At 34.6% G+C, this 21,165-nt stretch overlaps 4 protein-coding genes across 7 annotated transcripts; all 4 read left to right on the forward strand.

Annotated features, from left to right (window-relative positions):
* Nucleotides 1-3,783: 3,783 nt before the first annotated feature.
* LOC122595448 lies at nt 3,784-10,352 on the forward strand. 2 transcript variants are annotated; one of them, XM_043767808.1, is made up of 10 exons: nt 3,784-4,033; nt 4,378-4,462; nt 4,548-4,730; nt 4,821-4,920; nt 5,019-5,043; nt 6,133-6,175; nt 6,416-6,568; nt 6,677-9,624; nt 9,761-9,844; nt 10,008-10,352. In XM_043767808.1, the coding sequence occupies exons 2-10, from the start codon at nt 4,404-4,406 to the stop codon at nt 10,070-10,072; spliced, it is 3,660 nt and encodes a 1,219-aa protein (XP_043623743.1). In that variant the 5' UTR covers nt 3,784-4,033; nt 4,378-4,403; the 3' UTR covers nt 10,073-10,352. The 2 variants fall into 2 exon arrangements, with proteins under 2 accessions (XP_043623743.1, XP_043623744.1); XM_043767809.1 differs by having other exon boundaries at nt 3,784-3,872.
* A 1,695-nt stretch (nt 10,353-12,047) lies between these two features.
* Nucleotides 12,048-14,600, forward strand: LOC122596430 (25.3 kDa vesicle transport protein). Its single transcript, XM_043769006.1, has 6 exons — nt 12,048-12,287; nt 13,067-13,276; nt 13,406-13,566; nt 13,655-13,801; nt 13,901-13,977; nt 14,316-14,600. Exons 2-6 carry the CDS (start codon nt 13,089-13,091, stop codon nt 14,397-14,399), a joined length of 657 nt encoding a protein of 218 aa, XP_043624941.1. The 5' UTR covers nt 12,048-12,287; nt 13,067-13,088; the 3' UTR covers nt 14,400-14,600.
* A 638-nt stretch (nt 14,601-15,238) lies between these two features.
* On the forward strand, nt 15,239-18,612 carry LOC122595423 (peroxisomal (S)-2-hydroxy-acid oxidase GLO4-like). Its single transcript, XM_043767776.1, has 12 exons — nt 15,239-15,342; nt 16,098-16,254; nt 16,332-16,456; nt 16,594-16,640; nt 16,716-16,793; nt 16,879-17,003; nt 17,086-17,143; nt 17,261-17,323; nt 17,474-17,543; nt 17,870-17,970; nt 18,058-18,162; nt 18,251-18,612. Exons 2-12 carry the CDS (start codon nt 16,112-16,114, stop codon nt 18,428-18,430), a joined length of 1,095 nt encoding a protein of 364 aa, XP_043623711.1. The 5' UTR covers nt 15,239-15,342; nt 16,098-16,111; the 3' UTR covers nt 18,431-18,612.
* A 29-nt stretch (nt 18,613-18,641) lies between these two features.
* Nucleotides 18,642-21,043, forward strand: LOC122595424 (peroxisomal (S)-2-hydroxy-acid oxidase GLO4-like). 3 transcript variants are annotated; one of them, XM_043767778.1, is made up of 6 exons: nt 18,642-18,740; nt 19,221-19,290; nt 19,396-19,496; nt 19,569-19,673; nt 19,805-19,964; nt 20,595-21,043. In XM_043767778.1, exons 1-6 carry the CDS (start codon nt 18,642-18,644, stop codon nt 20,663-20,665), a joined length of 606 nt encoding a protein of 201 aa, XP_043623713.1. In that variant the 3' UTR covers nt 20,666-21,043. The 3 variants fall into 3 exon arrangements, with proteins under 3 accessions (XP_043623713.1, XP_043623712.1, XP_043623714.1); XM_043767777.1 differs by having other exon boundaries at nt 20,633-21,043; XM_043767779.1 differs by having other exon boundaries at nt 20,588-20,669.
* Nucleotides 21,044-21,165: the final 122 nt, after the last annotated feature.

Raw genomic sequence — 21,165 nt, forward strand, 5'->3', positions numbered from 1 at the left:
GTCAACTTTTAGTTGTGTATTGTTGTTGCAGGCTACTTAGAGATGGCACCCTGGTTGCAATTCATCTAGTAAGGCATGTGGAGGGTGAGCAGATCTTGATAAATTGTAAGTTGTTTAGACTTTAGAGTTCAAGTGGACTTCAGGTTCATTCGTTAACAAATTTCTCATTCTTTCTTGGTTTCCGCTTTTTAGTACTTTCTCATGGGAACAAATAGATTTTTTCCTATGATGATAATGATCAGATGTAAGTTCTCTCTTTGTTTCTTGTAAGGATGATCATTTGCAATGGCAAATCTCCTCTCGCTCCATTGTGATTTGCTTCTAACAAAACATCTTTAGGATAATAACATTGGATTTAAATAATGCATTGCATAATTTTAAAAGAATGATGTTATTGTTTTTGTTCTCAACAACAAAGTAACAACAAGGACTAAGACTCCAGGAGCTACAAAATGAATATTTCAAAGAAAAGTAAGCTGTTAAAAAGACAACATTTGACATTTTTGCCATATTATTTTCTTTTTTATTATTTTTTATGGGCAAATAAATATATTTTTTTTGAAAGGTGTGAATAATTTGCTCGCAACAGGGGATCTAACTTACATTGTCTTAACCGGGTCTGCGCTAGAGAGTCCCTCACCCCTAATACCTAGTAGGAGGATAAACCCCCAAGTAAACCGCCCAAATGCACGCCATTTAATTGTGATCAAACTTTGCCCCCCTCTGCAGGACTCAAACTTGCTTCACTGCAGGACTTTATTGTGAAATTCTTTTAAATGTCATTCCCATGTCTCGAATTTGAGACCTTCAATATATAAAGCTGGTGCTCAACAACTAAGCTATAATGAAAAGTACAGACAAATAAATATTGACCATGCTAGTAACACACATGTTTCTGATCTATAATGTATGATTGTTAATGATATGTGTGTTTTGATACCGATGAAAATATTATGTTGGTGTAGGTCCATGAACAATGGTCCATACATTTTCCAAGCACTAAAGTTGAGGTCACCTACATATGGTCTCAATATTTACCGAGGCTTGACGGAGACTTGACTAGGTTTCTCAATTCTCATTGTTTGGAGGAATCTGTAACAAACAAAATGATGACCATGACCAAATTTTGCTACCTTCATAAATACTTTCTATGATTATTATGTACTTCTTTTTTCAATTTCCCCCCTTCAAAGTTTAATAAAAAATCTACAACTTCATAAAATTTAGTCTGAAGTTCTTAATATCCGAATTGTTTAGAGAGTGTTTGGGTTGAGTTATGAGATGGGTTTTTAGATTATTGCGTTTATACATCGTAAATAATCCATTTCTGGTGTTTGGGAAAAAAACTTCTAAAAATCAATTAGTTACGTTTAGAATGGTACAAAACGCACATTTGAGAAAGCACCATTCCCCTTGCAGCACAAAAACGCTGTTCTCAAAAACTATATTCATGTCATATCTTTTACACTAATGCCCCGTAATATATACCCCTAAATATAATTTCAATCATTATAAATATACATATTGCCTACAACTTTGCAAGTCGCTGTGTTTTTTTTTTTTTTTTTATATTTGTTTCTCTTATGTGCCACTTATAATAATATTACAATACTATACTTGATAAATGATAATGTGATTTGTTTTTTTCTATAAATCATTTATTAAACAATCATTTTTATTGATATCATCCGAGTATTGCAATAAGCTATCAAATATTTTATTTTTATCAAATGCCGAAAGGTTGTAATATTTATTTCAAATTATTGATTTTTTACAATGTATACCCAGTTATTACATCTTGTTCCTCATAAAATATATTGATTCTAAGAATTTCATAATAATTACTAAATGATTAAGACTCTTTTTGTCATTTTACTTGTTTACTTTATAAATATATATATTTGCCAAACACTAATAGTTAGTGTTAATTATCTGATTATTGTGATATTAAACAACATAATCAAATCCAAACACTCTCTTTAAACAACACGTTTTGTTACAACGAATTATTTAATTCTGATTATTCAAAACACATAATCAATTTTCAATAATCAATGCCAAACACCCTCTTAGTGAGATTAGTTATGGGATACAAGCTTTCGAATGTTAAATAACAAAGTTATATTTTTTCCTTTTGTATGTTTACTAGCTTTTAACACGTATTTTTTCATGCCTTATTTTCTTCCCGTTGCATGAATTTGGTGAGAAAAGAAGCCAAATTAATCGGTGAATCCCATAAATTCTAGAAAATGTTTGCTACACTAATTTATTTTGATTCCGTCATTCTTGCTTCAAATACGTATTACTACGTTTTATCATAACCATTTATTTTACTCAGTTATGAATAACTTTAACTTTAAATTTCGGTTCACACAATATACTTTTTTAACCTTATGATGAGTGAAGTAAAACAAGTCATGACTACAACCATTTGTGAACATCAATGTTCAGTTTTATTTCATTGCATGAATACATACTAAGAGGTGTTTGGTACAATGGAATGGAAATGGTAGTAAAGAAATGAGAAAGACTTCTCATGTTTGGTTGTAATGGAGAATAGAAAGAGAATCGAGAATTGGGAATCAATTCCATTCCCTCAATTCTCTATAAAATGTAGAGAATTGATGGGAATGTAATTTTTTTTTTTTGGTTTTAGTGATGTTATATGTATTAAATTTGGTTATTATTTAAAATTTTATATTTTTTATATATTCATTCTCTGCTTGTATCAAACGATGGAATCCATTCTCTTTCCAAATACTCATTCTCTTTCCCACTATATTCATTCTCTATTACATTTTCATTCTCTTTGATTCACTCCTACCAAACCCCCCCTAAGTTTAGTAAATGATGGTTGACATAAGTTTAACCATTGGGTATTTAAACAGGATTCAAGTCCCACTATTTATCTATGCAGAAATAGATTATTGAGGTTCTTTTCAAAAAGGAAAATGATTGGTACACTAACTCATATGAAAAAAAAAAAGAGTAAAGGAGGGCACATGGATCTCCATTATCCCACCCCATAAGGGTTATGACGCCGGTAAAATACTTTCGCTTAATACCTACGTGATTTTGGCATCCCCAAAGATTGAATCTGTGTCTTTCAACTTCACATATGGATCTAAGCTACATTGATAACGAGTACCATTTCATGTCTTAATCTAATAATGGATTGGTACACTAACTCATATGATCCAATACTAATAATACTATTTAGTTATTCAAGCTTTTAAAGTTTACATTTTGGTAAAAGTAATCGTGTTATATTATAAAAGCTAACACAAGCTCTTGACCGAGTCAAGTTCAAATTTAACACCACTCGGTTTCACGTATAAATGAAGTAAGGTTTTATCTCAATAAGTGATAATATATTATTGTCTATATTACATTTCGTATTAAAGGTTTTAAAAAGGTAATTTTACATCATCAAATTTGTTTGGTAATTTCAAAGACAACTTTTTAATATCTAATTAAAACTCAAACATATCTTTGAAATGGCAAAGAAAAGGGTTATTTTTATCTTCTCCTTGTCTTTTCTTTAGTTAAAGTCAAAGCTTACAATTAAAAACACCACTATAAAATCGAAAAATAATTCTTTGATGAATTTAAAACCAAGAAAATCACAAACCAACAAATGACAAGATAAAAAAATAATCATTTCTGTAGTTTCCAACTTCTCATCCATGGTACAATTTACAGTGTACTCTGTCTACACCCACACACACACCTATACATACACACCCACTGTATGTATATATAATATATATATTTTTTAAAGATTTCGAACACGAAAGATAATGGGAAATGGGGTTTGAGAGAGAAGTAAAGCAAAACCCATCTACACAAAGACAGCTACTTACTCGTACTTTGTAGGGTTTTCTTCTTTTCTATTTTATATAAAAACCTCATAAAAAATCCCCCTTTTTTCTTTGAATACCCACAGTAATAACTACAATGTGTGTGAAGTATTTTAACTGAAATCAAGGATCAGTTGTGGGTTTTTTAAGATCTTTACATTGTAATAATAAAGGTATGATTTTTGATTAGTTTTTTTTGCTAATTTTATTGATTTGTGTATAATCTTGGAAGTTTTTTCGGGTATTATTTTATATATAAAGTTTCAGTTATTTTTGGAAATTTACTTGATATTCGGATTGTTTTGTGAATAATCAGATCTGGGTCAGTCTTGCATTTCAATTTTATTGCCTTTTATGTTAGTTTTGAGTTAGGTCAAATAGTTCATATTTGGGAATATAGGATCTTTAACGTTTATATTACGACTATAGCAATACCCAATCAGGACAATCATATGTTTATATTGTTTATGTTTACTTGAGCTAAAAGATTCACATTGTGGAATTTTGGGCTTTTTAGGATCTTTAAAGTTGGTCTAGTGAAAGATGGAATTAGATACACCTCTTGATTTTGCAGCATTTCAACTCTCACCAAGACATTCAAGGTTAGTTCAGGTTACAATTGTAGTTTTTATTTTGTATTTTTAAGTGCTGTTTGTCTTAATGGGGTGTTTGCTTTTTCTGGTGTAGATGTGAATTGGTTGTTTCCATTAATGGAAACACTGAAAAGCTCGCGTCGGGTTTAGTGAAGCCGTTTATGACTCATTTGAAGGTTTTAGAGGATCAGATTGCGTTGTCGGCTCAATCTATAAAGCTTGAAGTGGATAGACATAAAAATGTGGATTCATGGTTTACTAAGGGAACCCTTGAGAGGTATTGGGATTGTCACTATAGAAGATTAGTATTTTATATAATAATCACTTTTGGTATGTTAGTCATGTTATTAATAGCTTGTGTTACTAGGTTTGTGCGTTTTGTAAGTACACCGGAAATTGTAGAGCTAGTGATTACCTATGATGCTGAAATGTCTCAGTTGGAAGCTGCTCGTAGAATATATTCACAGGTATGTTGTATGTTCTCCTTAACTATACTCATTCATTCTTGGTGTTAGTATATTTAAAGGTTTTATCCTAAATTGGATTTTCTTCAACATAATTTCAGGGATCATCTGACCAGAGTAACTCAGGTATGTGATACAGAGTATCATCTTTTTTTACTTGATTATGAACAGAAAGTTTGAATAAAATTATATGAAGTTATAAATGATGTAAATTACATAACTGTCTTTACATAAGGATAATTGGTTGATAATATCAGTTCCTAAGTTGCATTTACGGTGTAACATTCATTTCTAACAAAAGAAAGGGCTCTTAAATAAACCGACTTATGGTTCTTGTAATTTCTTCTTATGAGGAGTGGGCAACGTTAATATATGATATCTGTTATAACTAGGACATCTTTTTGAGCCCCAGTTTTGCATTGGCAAATTTCTTTTTGTTCACATTATTATTTCAACCCCCATCACACATTTTTGAACGAGTGTTATCACTGATGAATCGATCCCCAATATGATGCATCCAATACTATAGAAGATATCAGACACATTCTCCTTAGTTTCTTATATTCTTTCTTCTCATGCTTAGGGCTCTTATAATATCTTAGTGTAAATAAAAATTGCATTTTGGAATTTTGGGGTCAAAACAGTTATCTCCATCTTCCGTAATCCTCAAAAGTTGCGAGATATATTCTTCCCTTTTCAGATTGAAGGATTTAAAACATTTTGATTTCTTTTTATATTCATGTAACAAAGTTTCAAGTTTCATAAGTTCTGGCTGTTGATGCTTGACACTACGTTGGGGTTAGTAATAGATGGTAAAAATTGGCACGTGCCAAAACGGGATGTGTCTGGTCGGGTAAACCTTGCCTAAAGTACTTTTCAGTTTTTAAGATTTTATGTATACATAGAGTGTGCAAAACATGATTAGAATAGTTGTATTATATCAATCAGAATCTTATTTTCTTTTGGAACAATGATTAGGAGGTTTTATACATGGAAATTACCCTGCATATGATTTTTTATACATTCCCTTTTAGTTAGTTTACATGATTTTATGCGGTTAAATCGTAAGAGATGAATTATACTTCCAGTTGACCAATTCATAAATGGGTTATAATTGGCTCTTCTATAAAAAGGATTGGAGCACTGAAACTTAGTTGTAAATGGGTTTGATGCTGCTAATAGTGTATGCTGATTTGCTACCTTTCTATAATCCAGGTGATGGAAGATCAAGTACGACAGCCAGGGCTGATGCAACAAAGTAACTTCTATGTCTCTGTCTATGTCTAATTGTTTCCGTCTCCATACAAGTGTCTTTATGAATTTATGCTGTTTTCAGTTGAATGCTCATACATTTCTAAAAAGAACCTAATTAAAAGTTTGTGATCACTAAGTAGGCTTTCATTTTTTTTTACTTGAACTACTGTTTCTTGCATGGTCATCACGATCTCTGGTTAACTTCATGTTTAACTTTAAATTTGCAACATTTTGTTATTTACAGGAAAGAACTTTTGAGGGCGATTGATGTAAGGCTAACTGCTGTGAAGCAGGACTTGAATACAGCGTGTGCTCGTGCTGCTTCTGCTGGCTTTAATCAGGACACGGTATCTGACCTTCAATTGTTCGCTGAGAGGTTTGGTGCGACACGCTTAAAGTAAGATATGCCTTTTACAGTTTCTTCTCTATTTTTTCATGGTTTCTGCTCTGATTGTTAAGTTGAAGTTGTAATATATATATATATATATTTTTACTTATTATGCAGTGAAGCTTGTTGTAAATACATATCACTTTATGATAAACGCCCTGAGTTGTTCACCAACTCATCAAAGTCTATCTTCAGAGATCAAGGCATCCGGTGCTCATACGGCTCAGATATGTCAATCGATGACGATCCATCACCAACGATAACCAAAACTACAGCCGACCAGTCTGCTAACCCTCCACTCAAATCCTCTTCCTCAACCAACTTCCCTATACAACCTAGCAGCATAGGAAAAGATGAAACTGTTTCCGAGGATGAAAAAATAAAGAAAGAGATTGCTAGTGGCGGGGCTGAGGAACAGTTGGCTCAGACAGCTACCCAGCCATCTTCTAGGAGGCTAAGTGTTCAAGATCGGATTAATCTTTTTGAAAACAAACAGAAAGAGGTTGTTTCTGCTACCGGGAGTGGTGGAAAACCACCAGCCATTGCTAAGCCTGAGCTTCGTAGGCTTTCATCTGATGTTTCAAATTCACCAGCAGCTCCTCCTCCGGCAGTTCTTAGAAGATGGAGTGGTGCTAGTGACATGAGCATTGACTTGACTGGTGAGAAGGGAACTGACAGTCCAAAGCCGCCATTGAATGAGACACCAACTGAGGTCCAGAAAAGTAAACCTGATTTGATAGATCAAATGAGTTGTAGTTCTAGTAGGGGCGAGGAAGACCCAATAACTAAAGTTGAGAATATTTCTGTTAGGCCTGAAGAATCTGTTGGTTCTAACCACCCGTCTTCTACTTTGGAGAAGACGCAGTCTTGGTCATCCTTAACCAAGTCAGACGATGATTCACTGGAGGTACGCTTAAGACCACATACTCAGATCAAGTCTTCTCATGGTTGTAATCAAGAAGATTTCAGGCATTCAAATGTTGAAACGTCACATAATGTAGCAGATGCAGAACAATTTGAGCCCCCGCCCAAACCAATGACATTAAAGGCTCCTTCAAAGAATAATATAAGTCATCAGAGAGGTGGTTCTGGATCAAAAATTCAGGAAGCTGTAGCTGCTTCACAGCATAGGGGTGCTGAGATTGGTTCATTACGTTCGCAAGCTAGGTCCAGTTATTCTGCAGAAACTGAGGAAGTTAACAGGAAAAATAATGCACCAACAGAGAAACAATTTGGTGAATCTGGACTTCAAAAGGCAAAGGTACAAAAGAATGTTTCGAGGGATGAAAGCAGATACGTTGATGGGTACAGTAATACACCACCATCTGGTAAATTTGTTCAGGTGGCGGGGTCTGGCTCAATGCCATCAGAAGAACCTGTTGCTGAACAAGTGCATAGGTCTAGACAATTAAAAGGGAACCAAGAACTCAACGATGACCTTAAAATGAAAGCAAATGAACTAGAAAAGCTTTATGCAGAGCATAAACTTAGAGTTCCTGTGGATCAACCTAATAATGCACGTAGAGCTAAGCCTTCAGAAGACCAATCTGTTTCTACTCCAGTTTGTGAACCAAAAACAGAATTTAGTTCTCCTGTTAAGTTCTCACCAATAGATGGTCAGAATCACAGAGACGCACTGCAAAGAAGTTTTTCTGAAGTTAAATCTTCCGACGATTCACGAGGTAAATTTTATGATAGCTACACGAAAAAAAGAGAGGAAAGATTAAGGGAACAATGGGGTGGATCTAATAAAGCAGAAAAAGAAGCTAGGATGAAAGCCTTGCACGACAGCCTTGAGCGTAGTAGTGCTGAAATAAAGGCTAAACTTTCATGGTCTGCTGATAGACAAGATTCTGTATCAACTACCCGTCGACGTGCTGAAAGATTGAGGTCGTTCAATGCCCGATCGGCTCTCAAGAGGGAGCAACCATTAGATTTTGGGCAGATCGAAGATGATGAAGATTTATCTGAATTTTCAGAACTGAAACTTACGAACAATGGTGTCTATAAAAATGTTCAAAGTAGAAAACCTTTACCAGTGAAGAATTCGTCTACAGCCACAACACGCACTCCAGTTGTACCAGTTCCAAAATCAGGTACCAAAGTAGCTTCTAGTTCTGGGAGGCGGAGGGTACAATCGGAAAATCCTCTTGCACAATCTGTTCCCAACTTCTTAGACTTGAGAAAAGAGAATACTAAGCCATATTCTGTAGCCAGCAAAACAGCTGCCCGTTCTCAGTTGAGAAACCACACACGCAGCAGAAGTACCAATGAAGAGCCACAACCTGTCAAGGAAGAGAAAGCTGGACGGTCTCAGTTCTTGAGGAAGAACCCTCCAAATCTTTCCGAGAGTTCGGACAGTGTCATTTTGACCCAGTTTTCGAAAACCATGGAACCAAAGTCCTTCCATAGGAGGAATAACAGCGTAGGTGGAAGCGGGATTGCAAAACTGAAGGCTTCAATGGTGATGAAAACCGAAGAAGAATATGAGCCAGATGATGAGGAAGAAGAGTTTGAGATCTTGGAAACTGAATGTCAAGAAGATGTGGTAGATGAGATGGAGTTGAAAAACGAGAGTTTGGTAAACTCTGAATCTGGAAACGGTCAGACAGACCCTAGTTTGACCACTGAATTACCCATGCAAGACTCACCTGGTGAAAGCCCGATGTCATGGAATTCACGCATCCATCACCCCTTTTCTTATACTCACGATAATGATGCTAACATGGAATCTTGGAATCTGGATTCAACAGCGGAAGATGTAGCCCGGATGAGGAAGAAATGGGGAAGTGCCCAAAATAATATTCTTGTTGCCAACTCCTCTTCTGGCCTCCAATCGCGTAGAGATATGACAAAAGGATTTAAACGGTTTTTGAAATTTGGAAGGAAAAGTCGTGGTACCGACAATATTGCTGATTGGATTTCTGCTACGACTTCCGAAGGAGACGATGATACGGAAGATTCTAGAGATGTTTCTAATCGGTCATCAGATGAACTAAGAAAGTCAAGAATGGGATATTTACACGAAGGGAGCTTCAACGAATCCGATTTTTTCACAGATCAAGGTGACCTCACTTATCTCTAGTATTTTATTGCAAACTGTTTTTTTTTTTTCTTTAATGAATTTTTATGCTAAAATGCTCCAACGTTATCAGTTATCTAGTAGGTTTTCATAATCTATACCTTCCATTCCTATCACAGGTCATATGTCACAAAGCTCAATCCCAACACCTCCAGCAAACTTCAGACTGAGGGAAGATCACCTTTCTGGAAGCTCTATCAAGGGTAGGCCTATATTTCTGAGGAAAACTATTATCTGAGGCCTATATGCGATTAACTTATTAGAAAAATATTTTTTTTGGCTTATAGTAGATAATTATTTTTTTTTATTATAAGTAAAAGTTATTCTATTTAATTGTTCACTTACAATTTGCTTTACACTCAACAGCTCCTCGATCTTTTTTCTCTTTGTCATCATTCCGGAGCAAGGGAAGTGACTCAAAGCTGAGATGAGGTAGTCTTTTGGGGTGTTCGTTGGTTGATAGGTATATAAAAAGAAAAATAGAGAATGATTGAGGTTGGCAAACATTTCGTTATATGTTGTGGTAGTCAGCTTCGAGTTATTTTTGGTTGTATATTGTATTTCATGAGCTAAATAGCCAATTGGCGGAAACCTTATTGTTGAATTCTGTAGTCCTTATGGAGCAAGTATTCCCATTTTTTTGCCCTATGTACACAAAACACTTGAATTTGAACTCGAAAATCTGAATGGTTATCTCAATTGTTCTGGTTACTCGCAGTTCTTTTTCCAGGTGTACAAATACATGTACCCAAATATGCATAGAATGGTTTTTAAGTAGAAAAATGTGCTCTGTAGTTTATTCTATTCTGTATGAATGTGTTTTTTCTGATCAGTTGAATCGTACATCGAGTGGCCATCTATGTAAAAAAAAAAAGTGTGTTTTGTGACCTGTCCATTTAGTGTCTACGAGCCACTGGTGGATTCCATCACCCTTACCCCTTCATTTCCAAGTTCCAGCTAGCACGAAGCTTACCTGATGATCTGATATCTTATACTTCCTTGTGACGCAACAAAAAACAAACACATACACACACATATACACAAGTACACAACACACCCGACACAAAACACACACACACACACACAAAAACCACGGAGCAAAAAAAGAGCAAAGAATGGCATCTTAGGGGGTGTTTGGTATTGCGATTACAAAACAAAATTTACATTTTCAAAATAGATTATGCGTTTTCAAAACTGCGTTTTGAAAAAGCATGTAGGTACATGCTTATCTAAAACTGCGTTTTCATAGCCAATAATCATTTTTTCATACAAAACACTATTTTAGATTATTTGCGTTTTACAAACGTAATAATCAGATAATCACTTTATAACGCAATCCCAAACACCCTCTTAGTAGTTAGCACTTCAAGGTGTGGACGAGGCACGATGACAGACACGAATGAAGAACCCGCGTCGTCCACGACATGATCTTCGACGAGCTCATGACACATTCTATGGGAGAGGCCTTGTATGTTTATACTGGTAGACGACAATATGTACACCGTGTCTTAGTTGCAATGTTATCACAACAAAAACAACAACGATGATACTCAATCCTGACAAAGTGGGTTTCGAGGGAGGTATGATAGACAACATTACCCCTATTCAAAGGTATAAAGACTTATTCCAGAAAGACCTCCGATCAAGGCGAAAACAAAGTTGAAGAGGTAGAAAACTCTCAATCTCAAGCTTTCGATCTCAGACTCTTAACCTTAGATCTAGATCTAGAGAGATAGAGTTGAGTAAGAAAAACCCGTTAAAGTTAGAGAGCGACAGAGGAGCGAGATATTACTTTAGTTGCAATGTTATCAAAGTGCATAAAACAAATTTATTTCTTTTACAGTTAACTATATAAAGTTAACATGTTTCTTGTGGTTTCATTAGTTTGTTTGGATTTTTTTTTAATGCTTTTAGTATTCTTTGCAGGTTTTAAAGTTTACATAATACTCCTATGTTGTAATATTTTGTGTTTTCTAACGGGCTTCTTTTATTTTTATGTTGTACGAGTATATAAGCTACAATTCGATATCTTCCGATAGGTTTTAATCATTTGAAAACTACGGAGTAAAACTTTCGTGAAAACTAGAAAACTGTCAAAATACACTGTGATATGAACTTAACACAATGTGTTTTCGAAAAACATATTAAAAACACATTGTCAGATCACAGTGTGTTTGAACAATTTTTCGATTTACACACTATCAAAAACACATCGTGATTTAAAACTTAACACAACGTATTTTAAGTTACGCAATAAAAACACAGTGTGTTTTATAAAAACATATTGTGTTAAATTCAGATCGTTTTGATAGTTTTTTAAAAAAAATTTAGTTTTCAAATTAATATTTCACATCCTCCAATAATAAACTTTTCAATTTATGTGTGCGTTTTCTTCTTCAACTTAACTCTCCCCTGGCCCTCCTCCTTAACTAACAAGTTAACAATATAAATCCATCCCCAATTTATTCCAGCAATCAATCAAATTTCCTTCCAAAACCCTAAAATTTTCATCTCTTCATAATTTTTAACAGCTTTTGTTTTTCCTTATCATTCTCATTATTCGCTCACCGATTATTGCAGATTAAACAAACTTCTACCTAATTTAACGCATGATTGTTATTGTTAATCCTTGAATTCTAATTTCCGGTAATTCTCCCTTTCATCCCTAATTTCTTGCTATATTATTATTATTATTATTAATATTATATTTATTAATTCTCTTATTAGATTTTCATGTAACTTGATTTATTGTTGGCTTCATGATTACATCTATTTTTGCTCCAATGTATAAATAATATTAAGGCGTTCCCGAAATCCAACTTTACAGCTTGCTATTGTATGTATAGTGTATATGTATGCTGATGTGGCAACCATGTTATCTGCCATGTCGGTGGTTTCCGGAATGGCAAATCATGCTGCCACATCACCAAAAATAGACGATCACACTGACTATTACACCGAACATGGAGTGGTGTTGATCATGTGATTGGTATAACAAGGACAAATTAAGAGGGTGTTTTGTTGTGTTTGCAAAACTGAAATAATCACTAGTGAGAAAGTGTTGGTTGAAAAAGTGAGTACACTGAGCCATCACATTGAACACGGAGTGGTGTTCATGGAGTTGTAGGTCCACCACACTGTGAGTCACCTCTGTTGAAGCTAAATATATACAATAGCAAGTTTTAAAACTGTGCTTGCAATAGATTTTCGGGTAAAGTTATGTATATACGTTTAAAAGCACTTGTTATAGAAAGAGTGTGTGAGCTAAGGGACTTTTGGTAGAATAAAAAACAATGGTTATTTTTTTGGTGGTGAATTCGATGGGATCTGTAGTTTTTAGCAACATGAACAGAACCGTTTGGTGTACTCTTTTTGAATTAGGTCTCTGCTTCTTGTAAATAATTTTGTATATGGAGTTTGTGCAGGTGCTACTTTTTCAAGGTAAAAATGGTGAAGTTGACAATGATTGCTCGTGTTATTGATGGGCTTCCACTAGCTGAAGGACTGGATGATGGGCGTGATTTGCAGGATGCAGAGTTTTATAAACAGCAAGTTAAGGCTTTGTTCAAGAACCTTTCAAGAGGACAAAATGAAGCGTCCCGGATGTCTATAGAAACCGGGCCTTACATTTTCCAGTATCCTTCATTTTCTCTACCTTTGTTGTTTTAGAATATGTTGCAAACTAAATTGTAGTCTATGGTGTTTCAACTATCCTTTTGGAAGTTTTCTATCATTAGTTTAACTTCCTTAACGGAATGTCTCAGCTATATTATTGAAGGGCGGGTATGTTATTTGACAATGTGTGATCGAGCTTACCCAAAAAAGCTTGCTTTTCAATATCTCGAAGATCTCAAGAATGAATTTGAGCGTGGTTATGGGAATCAAATTGAAACTGCAGCAAGACCTTATGCTTTTATAAAATTTGGTAACATTGCCTATTCTGAGAGCAATAGGTTTTTACATTAATATTCTTGAGACTGCTGTATCTAATCAGCCCTTTTGTTTTTAAATAGATACATTTATACAGAGGACTAAGAAATTGTACCAGGACACTAGAACTCAACGGAATATTGCCAAATTGAATGACGAACTTTATGAAGTGCACCAAGTTATGACTCGTAATGTGCAGGAAGTTCTTGGTGTTGGTGAAAAACTGGACCGTAAGTTCTTATCTTTTATAAATACAAACACAAATTGCTTTCTTGTATGAAGCTTCACTATTGGATGAGGTCGTTGAAATATATTTTTACTTTTTGCAGAGGTCAGTCAAATGTCAAGTCGATTAACCTCAGAATCTCGTATCTATGCTGACAAAGCTAAAGATCTAAATAGACAGGTTAGTATGATGCTTACTTCACAATGTAAAACTCTTGTAGAAATGATTAGTGTGTTGGTGACTACTGTTGTATTGTATGGTGCCATAAATTAACTTTATTAGCCTAGCATTTACAGCTTTGTAACATAACTTTCTCATGATAGACAAATGATCCAACTCCACTAGCTTTGTGCCTTTGTAACTAAATTGCATCTAGAAATGTTTGGGAATCCTTTATCTAGTTAAAAGGTTTTTTGCGGTTCATTAGAGTGTTTTTAACTGCAAATATTTGTAAGTCAACATATTTTTCGTTCATAAATTTGGTCTCACCCATTTGTTTTCCAAACTTACAATTGCAGGCTTTTATTCGGAAATGGGCACCAGTTGCGATTGTCCTTGGAATAGTCATTCTACTCTTTTGGGTCAAAAATAAGATTTGGTGATCATGGCTTCTTTTGTCTGAGAAAACATGTTAATTGTATCCCATTGTATTTGGGCAATTGAGTGATTTGTTCTTGGACAACTTATTAATACAAGAAACCAATCGACCCTTGAACAGGGAGTTTAGACTGTGGCCATATTTTCAACATAGTAACTAGCAACAGTATATTGGAGGTTAAAAGATCAAGTAATTACTTTATTTATACTGAGATTTGTTATGGTGTTGTGTGATGTTAATACTCCCTCTCTTGTTTGATAGCTTACACCATTTTGCAACCAGTGAATGATGTTTACTAGTAGGCTATCATTGATGAATCACTCCCAACCGTATTAAAGCAAAAATGTGAATGAAACCCAGAAGATTTATGTTGGTGTTTTGGTATCAAAGAATAACTATCAGCACATTTAAAATGTTAGCCTAGCAAGTTGATATGGACTAAACAAATTTCAATTCATTTAGCATACTAGATTATGTATCCAGTCAATTGTCAATAGGTTATTTTCTATTGCATATAAAATTTTATCACCATTTAAGCAGATGCAGCTGGTACTAGTTAGCAAAAGAAGTCGATCTTGCCTGAGTGTTCTATTCGAAATAAAGAGACTGTTTTTAGAAAGCCTAGCGGGTAACTAATTTTTTATATATAATAATTTTGTAGATACACAACTATAATATGAAAATATAGTTTGGTAGAAATTCAATCTTGAAATATGATATACATGTGTATCAGTGTATGTATGTAGTATAAGCAGAGGCAAAATTGAAAATTGCCAACCATGAACCAACAACATCAATAAAGTTTATTCACAAGATGACAATACAATGACACTGTGGTGGGTCCCCAATTTTTTTTTCCCAAAAACCAAACTTTTAACAATCAACTTTCTCACGATTCACTTACATAACCTTTGCAGCTCAATACCCAGTTTTCTCTGACTTATAAGGTATGATCTTTACTTGGGTTCTTTTTTCAACAACTTATTTACTTGTTATGCTATATATATATATGGGATAATATACTATGCTGTTAATAGCAATCATCTTCCTCTCACAAACATCCTCTGTTTATCCCATGATAAAATCAATAATCACCCCCTGAATATGAGGGCAACATCATCTAGCTAAATGTTGTTAACAGCATATTAGCTATCCCCTATCTATATATATATATACACATATATTTCATAAATAAATTAATATATAGGTGGGAACTTGGAAGCACCATCATATGTTTGTTTTTACTGCTTAGTCTCTATTTTAAGTTAATTGCGAAAACATCAGTTCAGTATTGTTGTGCATATGAACAACTTGGTTAGCTAAAATTATCATATAAAAGTAATAAGTTTGAAGGGGTTTAGTCACAAAGAACTTTTTCTAATTTTCCGTTTTGGATCATTTTGCAAGACATGAAAAGGGTTCTTTATCTCCAGAAAAACATCTAAAAAGTTTGAAAACAAAGTTTAGAGTCAAATTTGTAAAGCAGGAGTTTTCCAATTATGATATACTTAGAAAAATATAAAAAGGAGTTAGACAAGTTGTAGTTATAAGTAAGGTGATTTGTTTTATTCCGTTTTAAAATGTTTGTAAATACACATTGGGGTCAAGTTGAACTAGATATACGTCATTTATGTAATGCTAATACTCAAACATCTCAACTCCTTGATAACGAAGCTTAGCTAATCCTGATTCTTGACACCAGAAACGATAGCAAAAATGGACGATGAGCCGGTTAATTTGAAGGAATATCAAGAATTAGCAAGGCAGGCCCTTCCAAAAATGTATTATGACTACTTTGCCGGTGGTTCCGAGGATCAGCACACGCTCAGAGAGAATATTGAAGCATTTCAACGAATTACGTAATATGAATTATTATTGTTTTCATTATAATTCCCTTACCGTATATCTTTGTTTTTTCACAATGCTCTTTTGACAGTCTTCGGCCAAGAGTACTAGTGGATGTAAGCAAAATCGATATGTCAACTACCATATTGGGTTATAAAACTTCTGCACCAATTATGCTTGCTCCAACTGCTATGCATAAATTGGCACATCCAGGAGGTCGGTTATACATGTACAATCTGTAATATCTGATATATTTGTTTTGCCTTGATTGATGTGATGAGAGAAAATAGTCTGTTCGCTATTTCGTTCTTACAACTATTATTTTGTTTGAGATTGTTAAATGTCTTATGCAGGAGAGGTCTTGACAGCCAAAGCAGCAGCAGCGTGTAATGTCATAATGGTAAGAAGTGCTGTTAATTACTTACTTGGTTCTTATCTACATACCTTTTTCATTCTTATGCCTTTTCTGTTTCAGGGGTTATCTTTCATGTCTACATGTACAATTGAGGAGGTTGCTTCCAGTTGTGATGCTGTTCGTTTCTTTCAGTTATATGTACGTATTTTTAAGACTCCATTGATTGCATCCCACATCATGTTTTTTCCTTGTGAAATGTCAAAAGTTTTTTTTGTGTTTTCAGGTCTACAAGCAACGCGATATCTCCTCTCTGATGGTGAAAAGAGCTGAAAGAAGTGGATTCAAAGCTATTCTTCTTACTGCTGATACTCCTAAACTTGGTCGTAGAGAAGCTGACATAAAGAACAAGTAATAATCATCCTGAAGAACATTTCTCTATTTTCTTTTTCTACATAATAACTAGTCTCTCATATTCTAACATTTGATGTAGAATGATTGCACCCCAGCTGAAGAATTTCGAAGGCCTTTTCAAAACGGAAGTTGATGATGCAAGTGAAATTGCTATTCTTCATTCTTCTTTCTTATATTAATTTGTTTTTTGTGGTTTTTTAGGTTACCTTGTTACACAATGTTTCTAACTTCATAACTTTATATGTGCTTTGCAGAGCGGGGGTTCAAATCTTGAAGCTTTTGCGGCTAGGAGCTTTGATCCCTCTTTTTCTTGGAAGGTATACGCAACCAGTTGACCTTGTTCTTATATACCATCACATTTTATCCTAACTAAAAGGAACCACATTTCCGAAAAAATAATTCAGTAAGGTCTTAAGATTATAGGTTTCATAGTTCACTAGAAGTAGTACCTCTCATTTTTTTTGCAGGACATTGCGTGGTTAAAGTCCATTACGAAGTTGCCAATTTTGATAAAGGGCGTACTCACTCGTGAGGATGGTAAGGCTACGAGTTTTTTATGATCATGTATACATATTGGTTCTAGATCCTTAGCTAAAGGTGGAAATTTCAAATGGTCTGATTTGGGTTGTGTTGTAATCTCAAATAGGTCAAATAGCTAAATAGAAGAGTAAATTTCACTCTAAATATATTCTTTTTGTGATCAATAAAGATGCATTTAACTATATGTAAGAACATAGAGAAGAAGTGTTTGGGGGCCAACCCCTGGTCCATTTGTCATTGTATCTTACAAACTTACCAATTTTGACCCAATACCCAACCTGACCATCTCATCATCTCTGATCTTAGCCATTGTTTCATGGCAGCAATTAAAGCTTTGGAGGTAGGAGTTGAAGGAATCATAGTTTCTAATCATGGAGCTCGTCAGCTAGATTACGTTCCAGCCACAATTGCTGCTCTTGAAGAGGTGATTTTCCGAGTATAAGCATCCATACTTACCAACCACATGAAACACAAAATACCAATTTATTAGGAATTTTGATTGGGTTCCCAGGTGGTACTTGCTGTCAGAGGACGAATACCCGTTCTCTTCGATGGAGGAATAAGGCGAGGAACAGATGTATTCAAGGCTTTAGCTCTCGGCGCACAAGCTGTTCTGGTAAAATTTACAACCTATTTCTACACATGGGAGGAAATTAAATTTTGGTGATATTTTGTTAGTCAATCTGTTGGTATGAATGATGCAGATAGGACGTCCGGTTGTGTATGGCTTGGCAGCAAAGGGAGAGTATGGAGTTAGAAGAGTGATTGAGATGCTGAAGGATGAACTCGAGCTCACAATGGCTCTTTCTGGCTGCCCAACTCTCAAAGATATTACCAGGAATCATGTCAAGACTCAAAACGATAGTCACCATTGTAGACTGTAGTTTCGGATAACATTGTCAAGAGGCATTTGACAATATTAAGCTATATAAATAAAGCTAAATCATTGACATGGGTCCAGAATTCTTATGCTGGTCTTAGATCTCTCATATGTAAACATTAGACCTCTATCCGCGCAACTCTTTCATGGTAAAAAATAAGATTATGATTCCAGGTTCTAGTATTAGCGTTTCATCTTCTTAAATTTACCATCAAATGAAGATACTAAACCATTTCCATTTGTACGTTAATATGGATCGTCGCTGTATTCTCAGGCCATTTGCTATATATATGGAGGTTCGCATCTCAAGTGTTGTAAGGTTTCCTTATGACAATATTCTAGATAGTTTTATCATTTTAACCTTGTAAGGTTAAAATTCTATTAAATTTAATTAATACTCCTATATGTAATTGTGTATATATATTTATATTTATATGTCTAAATAAAAAACAAGAGTTAATTTCACAAATCGCCCTTGTGGTTTTACCAAAAAAATCACGTTTCATCCTTTAAACTTCAAAATAACACTAAAGATCGCGGATAATGGTGACGTTTGGTCCTTTAATCTAACGGATGATGTTCACGTTTCGTCCTTTAATCTAACGGATGATTGTCACGTTTCGTCCTTTATACGATCGACTAAAGGACAAAACGTGACCATTATCCGCGTATAAAGGACTATTAGTGTCATGAAACGTGATTTTTTTGGTAAAACCACAAAACAATGATCACAAGTCACAAGACAACAAAAATAATCATAAATTTCAAGTAATTACCTTTAATTTGTTGTGCAGGACATTACCTGGTTAAAGTCCATTACAAAGTTGCCAATATTGATTAAAGGGGTACTCACCCGTGAGGATGGTAATTATGCCAATATGCCATGAGTTGTTTATGCTTATGCATAAATATTCTTTTAGTTCTTAAATCTTAGGCTTAGCCTATGTGTGCACGCACACTTTTTGGCAGCCTTGAAAGCGGTTGAAATAGGAGTTGAAGGGATCATAGTCTCAAATCATGGAGGTCGCCAACTAGATTATGTTCCAGCCACCATTGTCTCTCTTGAAGAGGTGATTATGTGTATTCTTATGTAAATCTCACTTATTGCTTACCAATCATCTAAGAAAGTAACGCGTTTGCAGGTGGTACATGCAGTTCAAGGACGAATACCCGTTTTCCTTGATGGGGGAATTAGACGGGGAACAGATGTATTCAAAGCTTTAGCCCTTGGTGCTCAAGCTGTTTTGGTGATTTCATGACCAACTTAATTAACACACACCTGTGAATGGGAGCAAATTAAATATAATATATGAATACCAAGTGATTTCTAAAAAACAATCTGATCTAATTTCATGATGACTCATAATTAATATTGCAGATTGGACGTCCGGTTCTATATGGTTTAGCTGCGAAGGGGGAGGAAGGTGTTAGAAGAGTGATTACAATGTTGAAGGATGAACTTGAGCTCACCATGGCCTTTACTGGCTGTCCCAGTCTTGAGGATATTACCAGGAACCATGTGAAAACGCAAAACGATGGTAATTGCCATTATTGTAGACTTTAGTTTCTTACTGTATGATCTTTTTTCAAGAAACATTTGAGATTTCATCTAGAAAATAATGCTAATAACCTTGATTATGTAAGCATTTGACCTTAAACTTAATTAGTCGTCGTAATTTTAAACCCCATACCCCGCTCAGGGATTGGGTACAGCTGTTGTAATTTTGAGGTAAGAATAATTATAAATTCCAGGTTCTGGTATTTGTATATCCTTATTTACACACAGTAAGTCATATAACATTCACTACAAAAGGAAAAATAAAAAGAGTAAACATCTAGTGACACACTAGCTAGAACTACAAGTGTCAGATTCAGTTTTGTGGCAGATAGGTCAACACTAGCTAAAAGGTTAATTTACTACTAATCTGCAGTTTTGATAACAAAAATTAACCAAAACATCCAAAAATCTTCAAATATTACGATGATAACCAACTTTCTTTCTTTTTTTGACCTTTTATAAGTACTCATCAGTTAAAATTGCAAACCATGCCTTGCAAAAATGCAAGTCATGACTTGCGATTTTGCAAAATTGTAAAATGACTTGCAATTTTTAACTTTTTTTAATTCAAAATTACCATTTAATTTATGTTTACTCAAAAAGCTTGTAGGTGTGAATTGTGATGGGTGGTCTTCTCTCAAACTACAGATCTCTTTCATTGTATGCCATTATGCCGTTTAAAAATCATCTCTGAAGTCGAACCAAAGATTGCACGATTTTTACATTGATGACTACAGACGTTTGCTAAGATACAACTTTTGGCAGAGAGGTCAGTCAAATTTCAAGCCGACGGACCCAATAACCGTGCATCTAAATGGATAACAAAGAAATCCAGATCAAATATGAGAAGCAATTATTTGTATGTCCCTTTGTTGGTGATTTCTGCCAAACTTTTGACTTGTGCACATATTCATCTAAAAGAGAGAACGGGCGACAACCACCAGCTTCATGGATGTAGTCATGTACAAAAGTTTGAGAGACTTATTATTTAGTTGGCAAGAATGTGAAAGATACTCACAAATTTGGAGCATTATAAGGTTAACTATTTCAAAAATAAAATTACTATGCATAAGAATGGGTCATTAATCACTAGTTCTTGACAGATCATTCTGCAAAAAACTGTAAGAAAAAAAAATTAATTTACGCTTGAAATTTCTTGCGAAAAATTCGAGTGTAATTGT

This window comes from Erigeron canadensis, chromosome 4, assembly GCF_010389155.1.
Source record: "Erigeron canadensis isolate Cc75 chromosome 4, C_canadensis_v1, whole genome shotgun sequence".
NCBI classification, from domain to species: Eukaryota; Viridiplantae; Streptophyta; class Magnoliopsida; order Asterales; family Asteraceae; genus Erigeron; species Erigeron canadensis.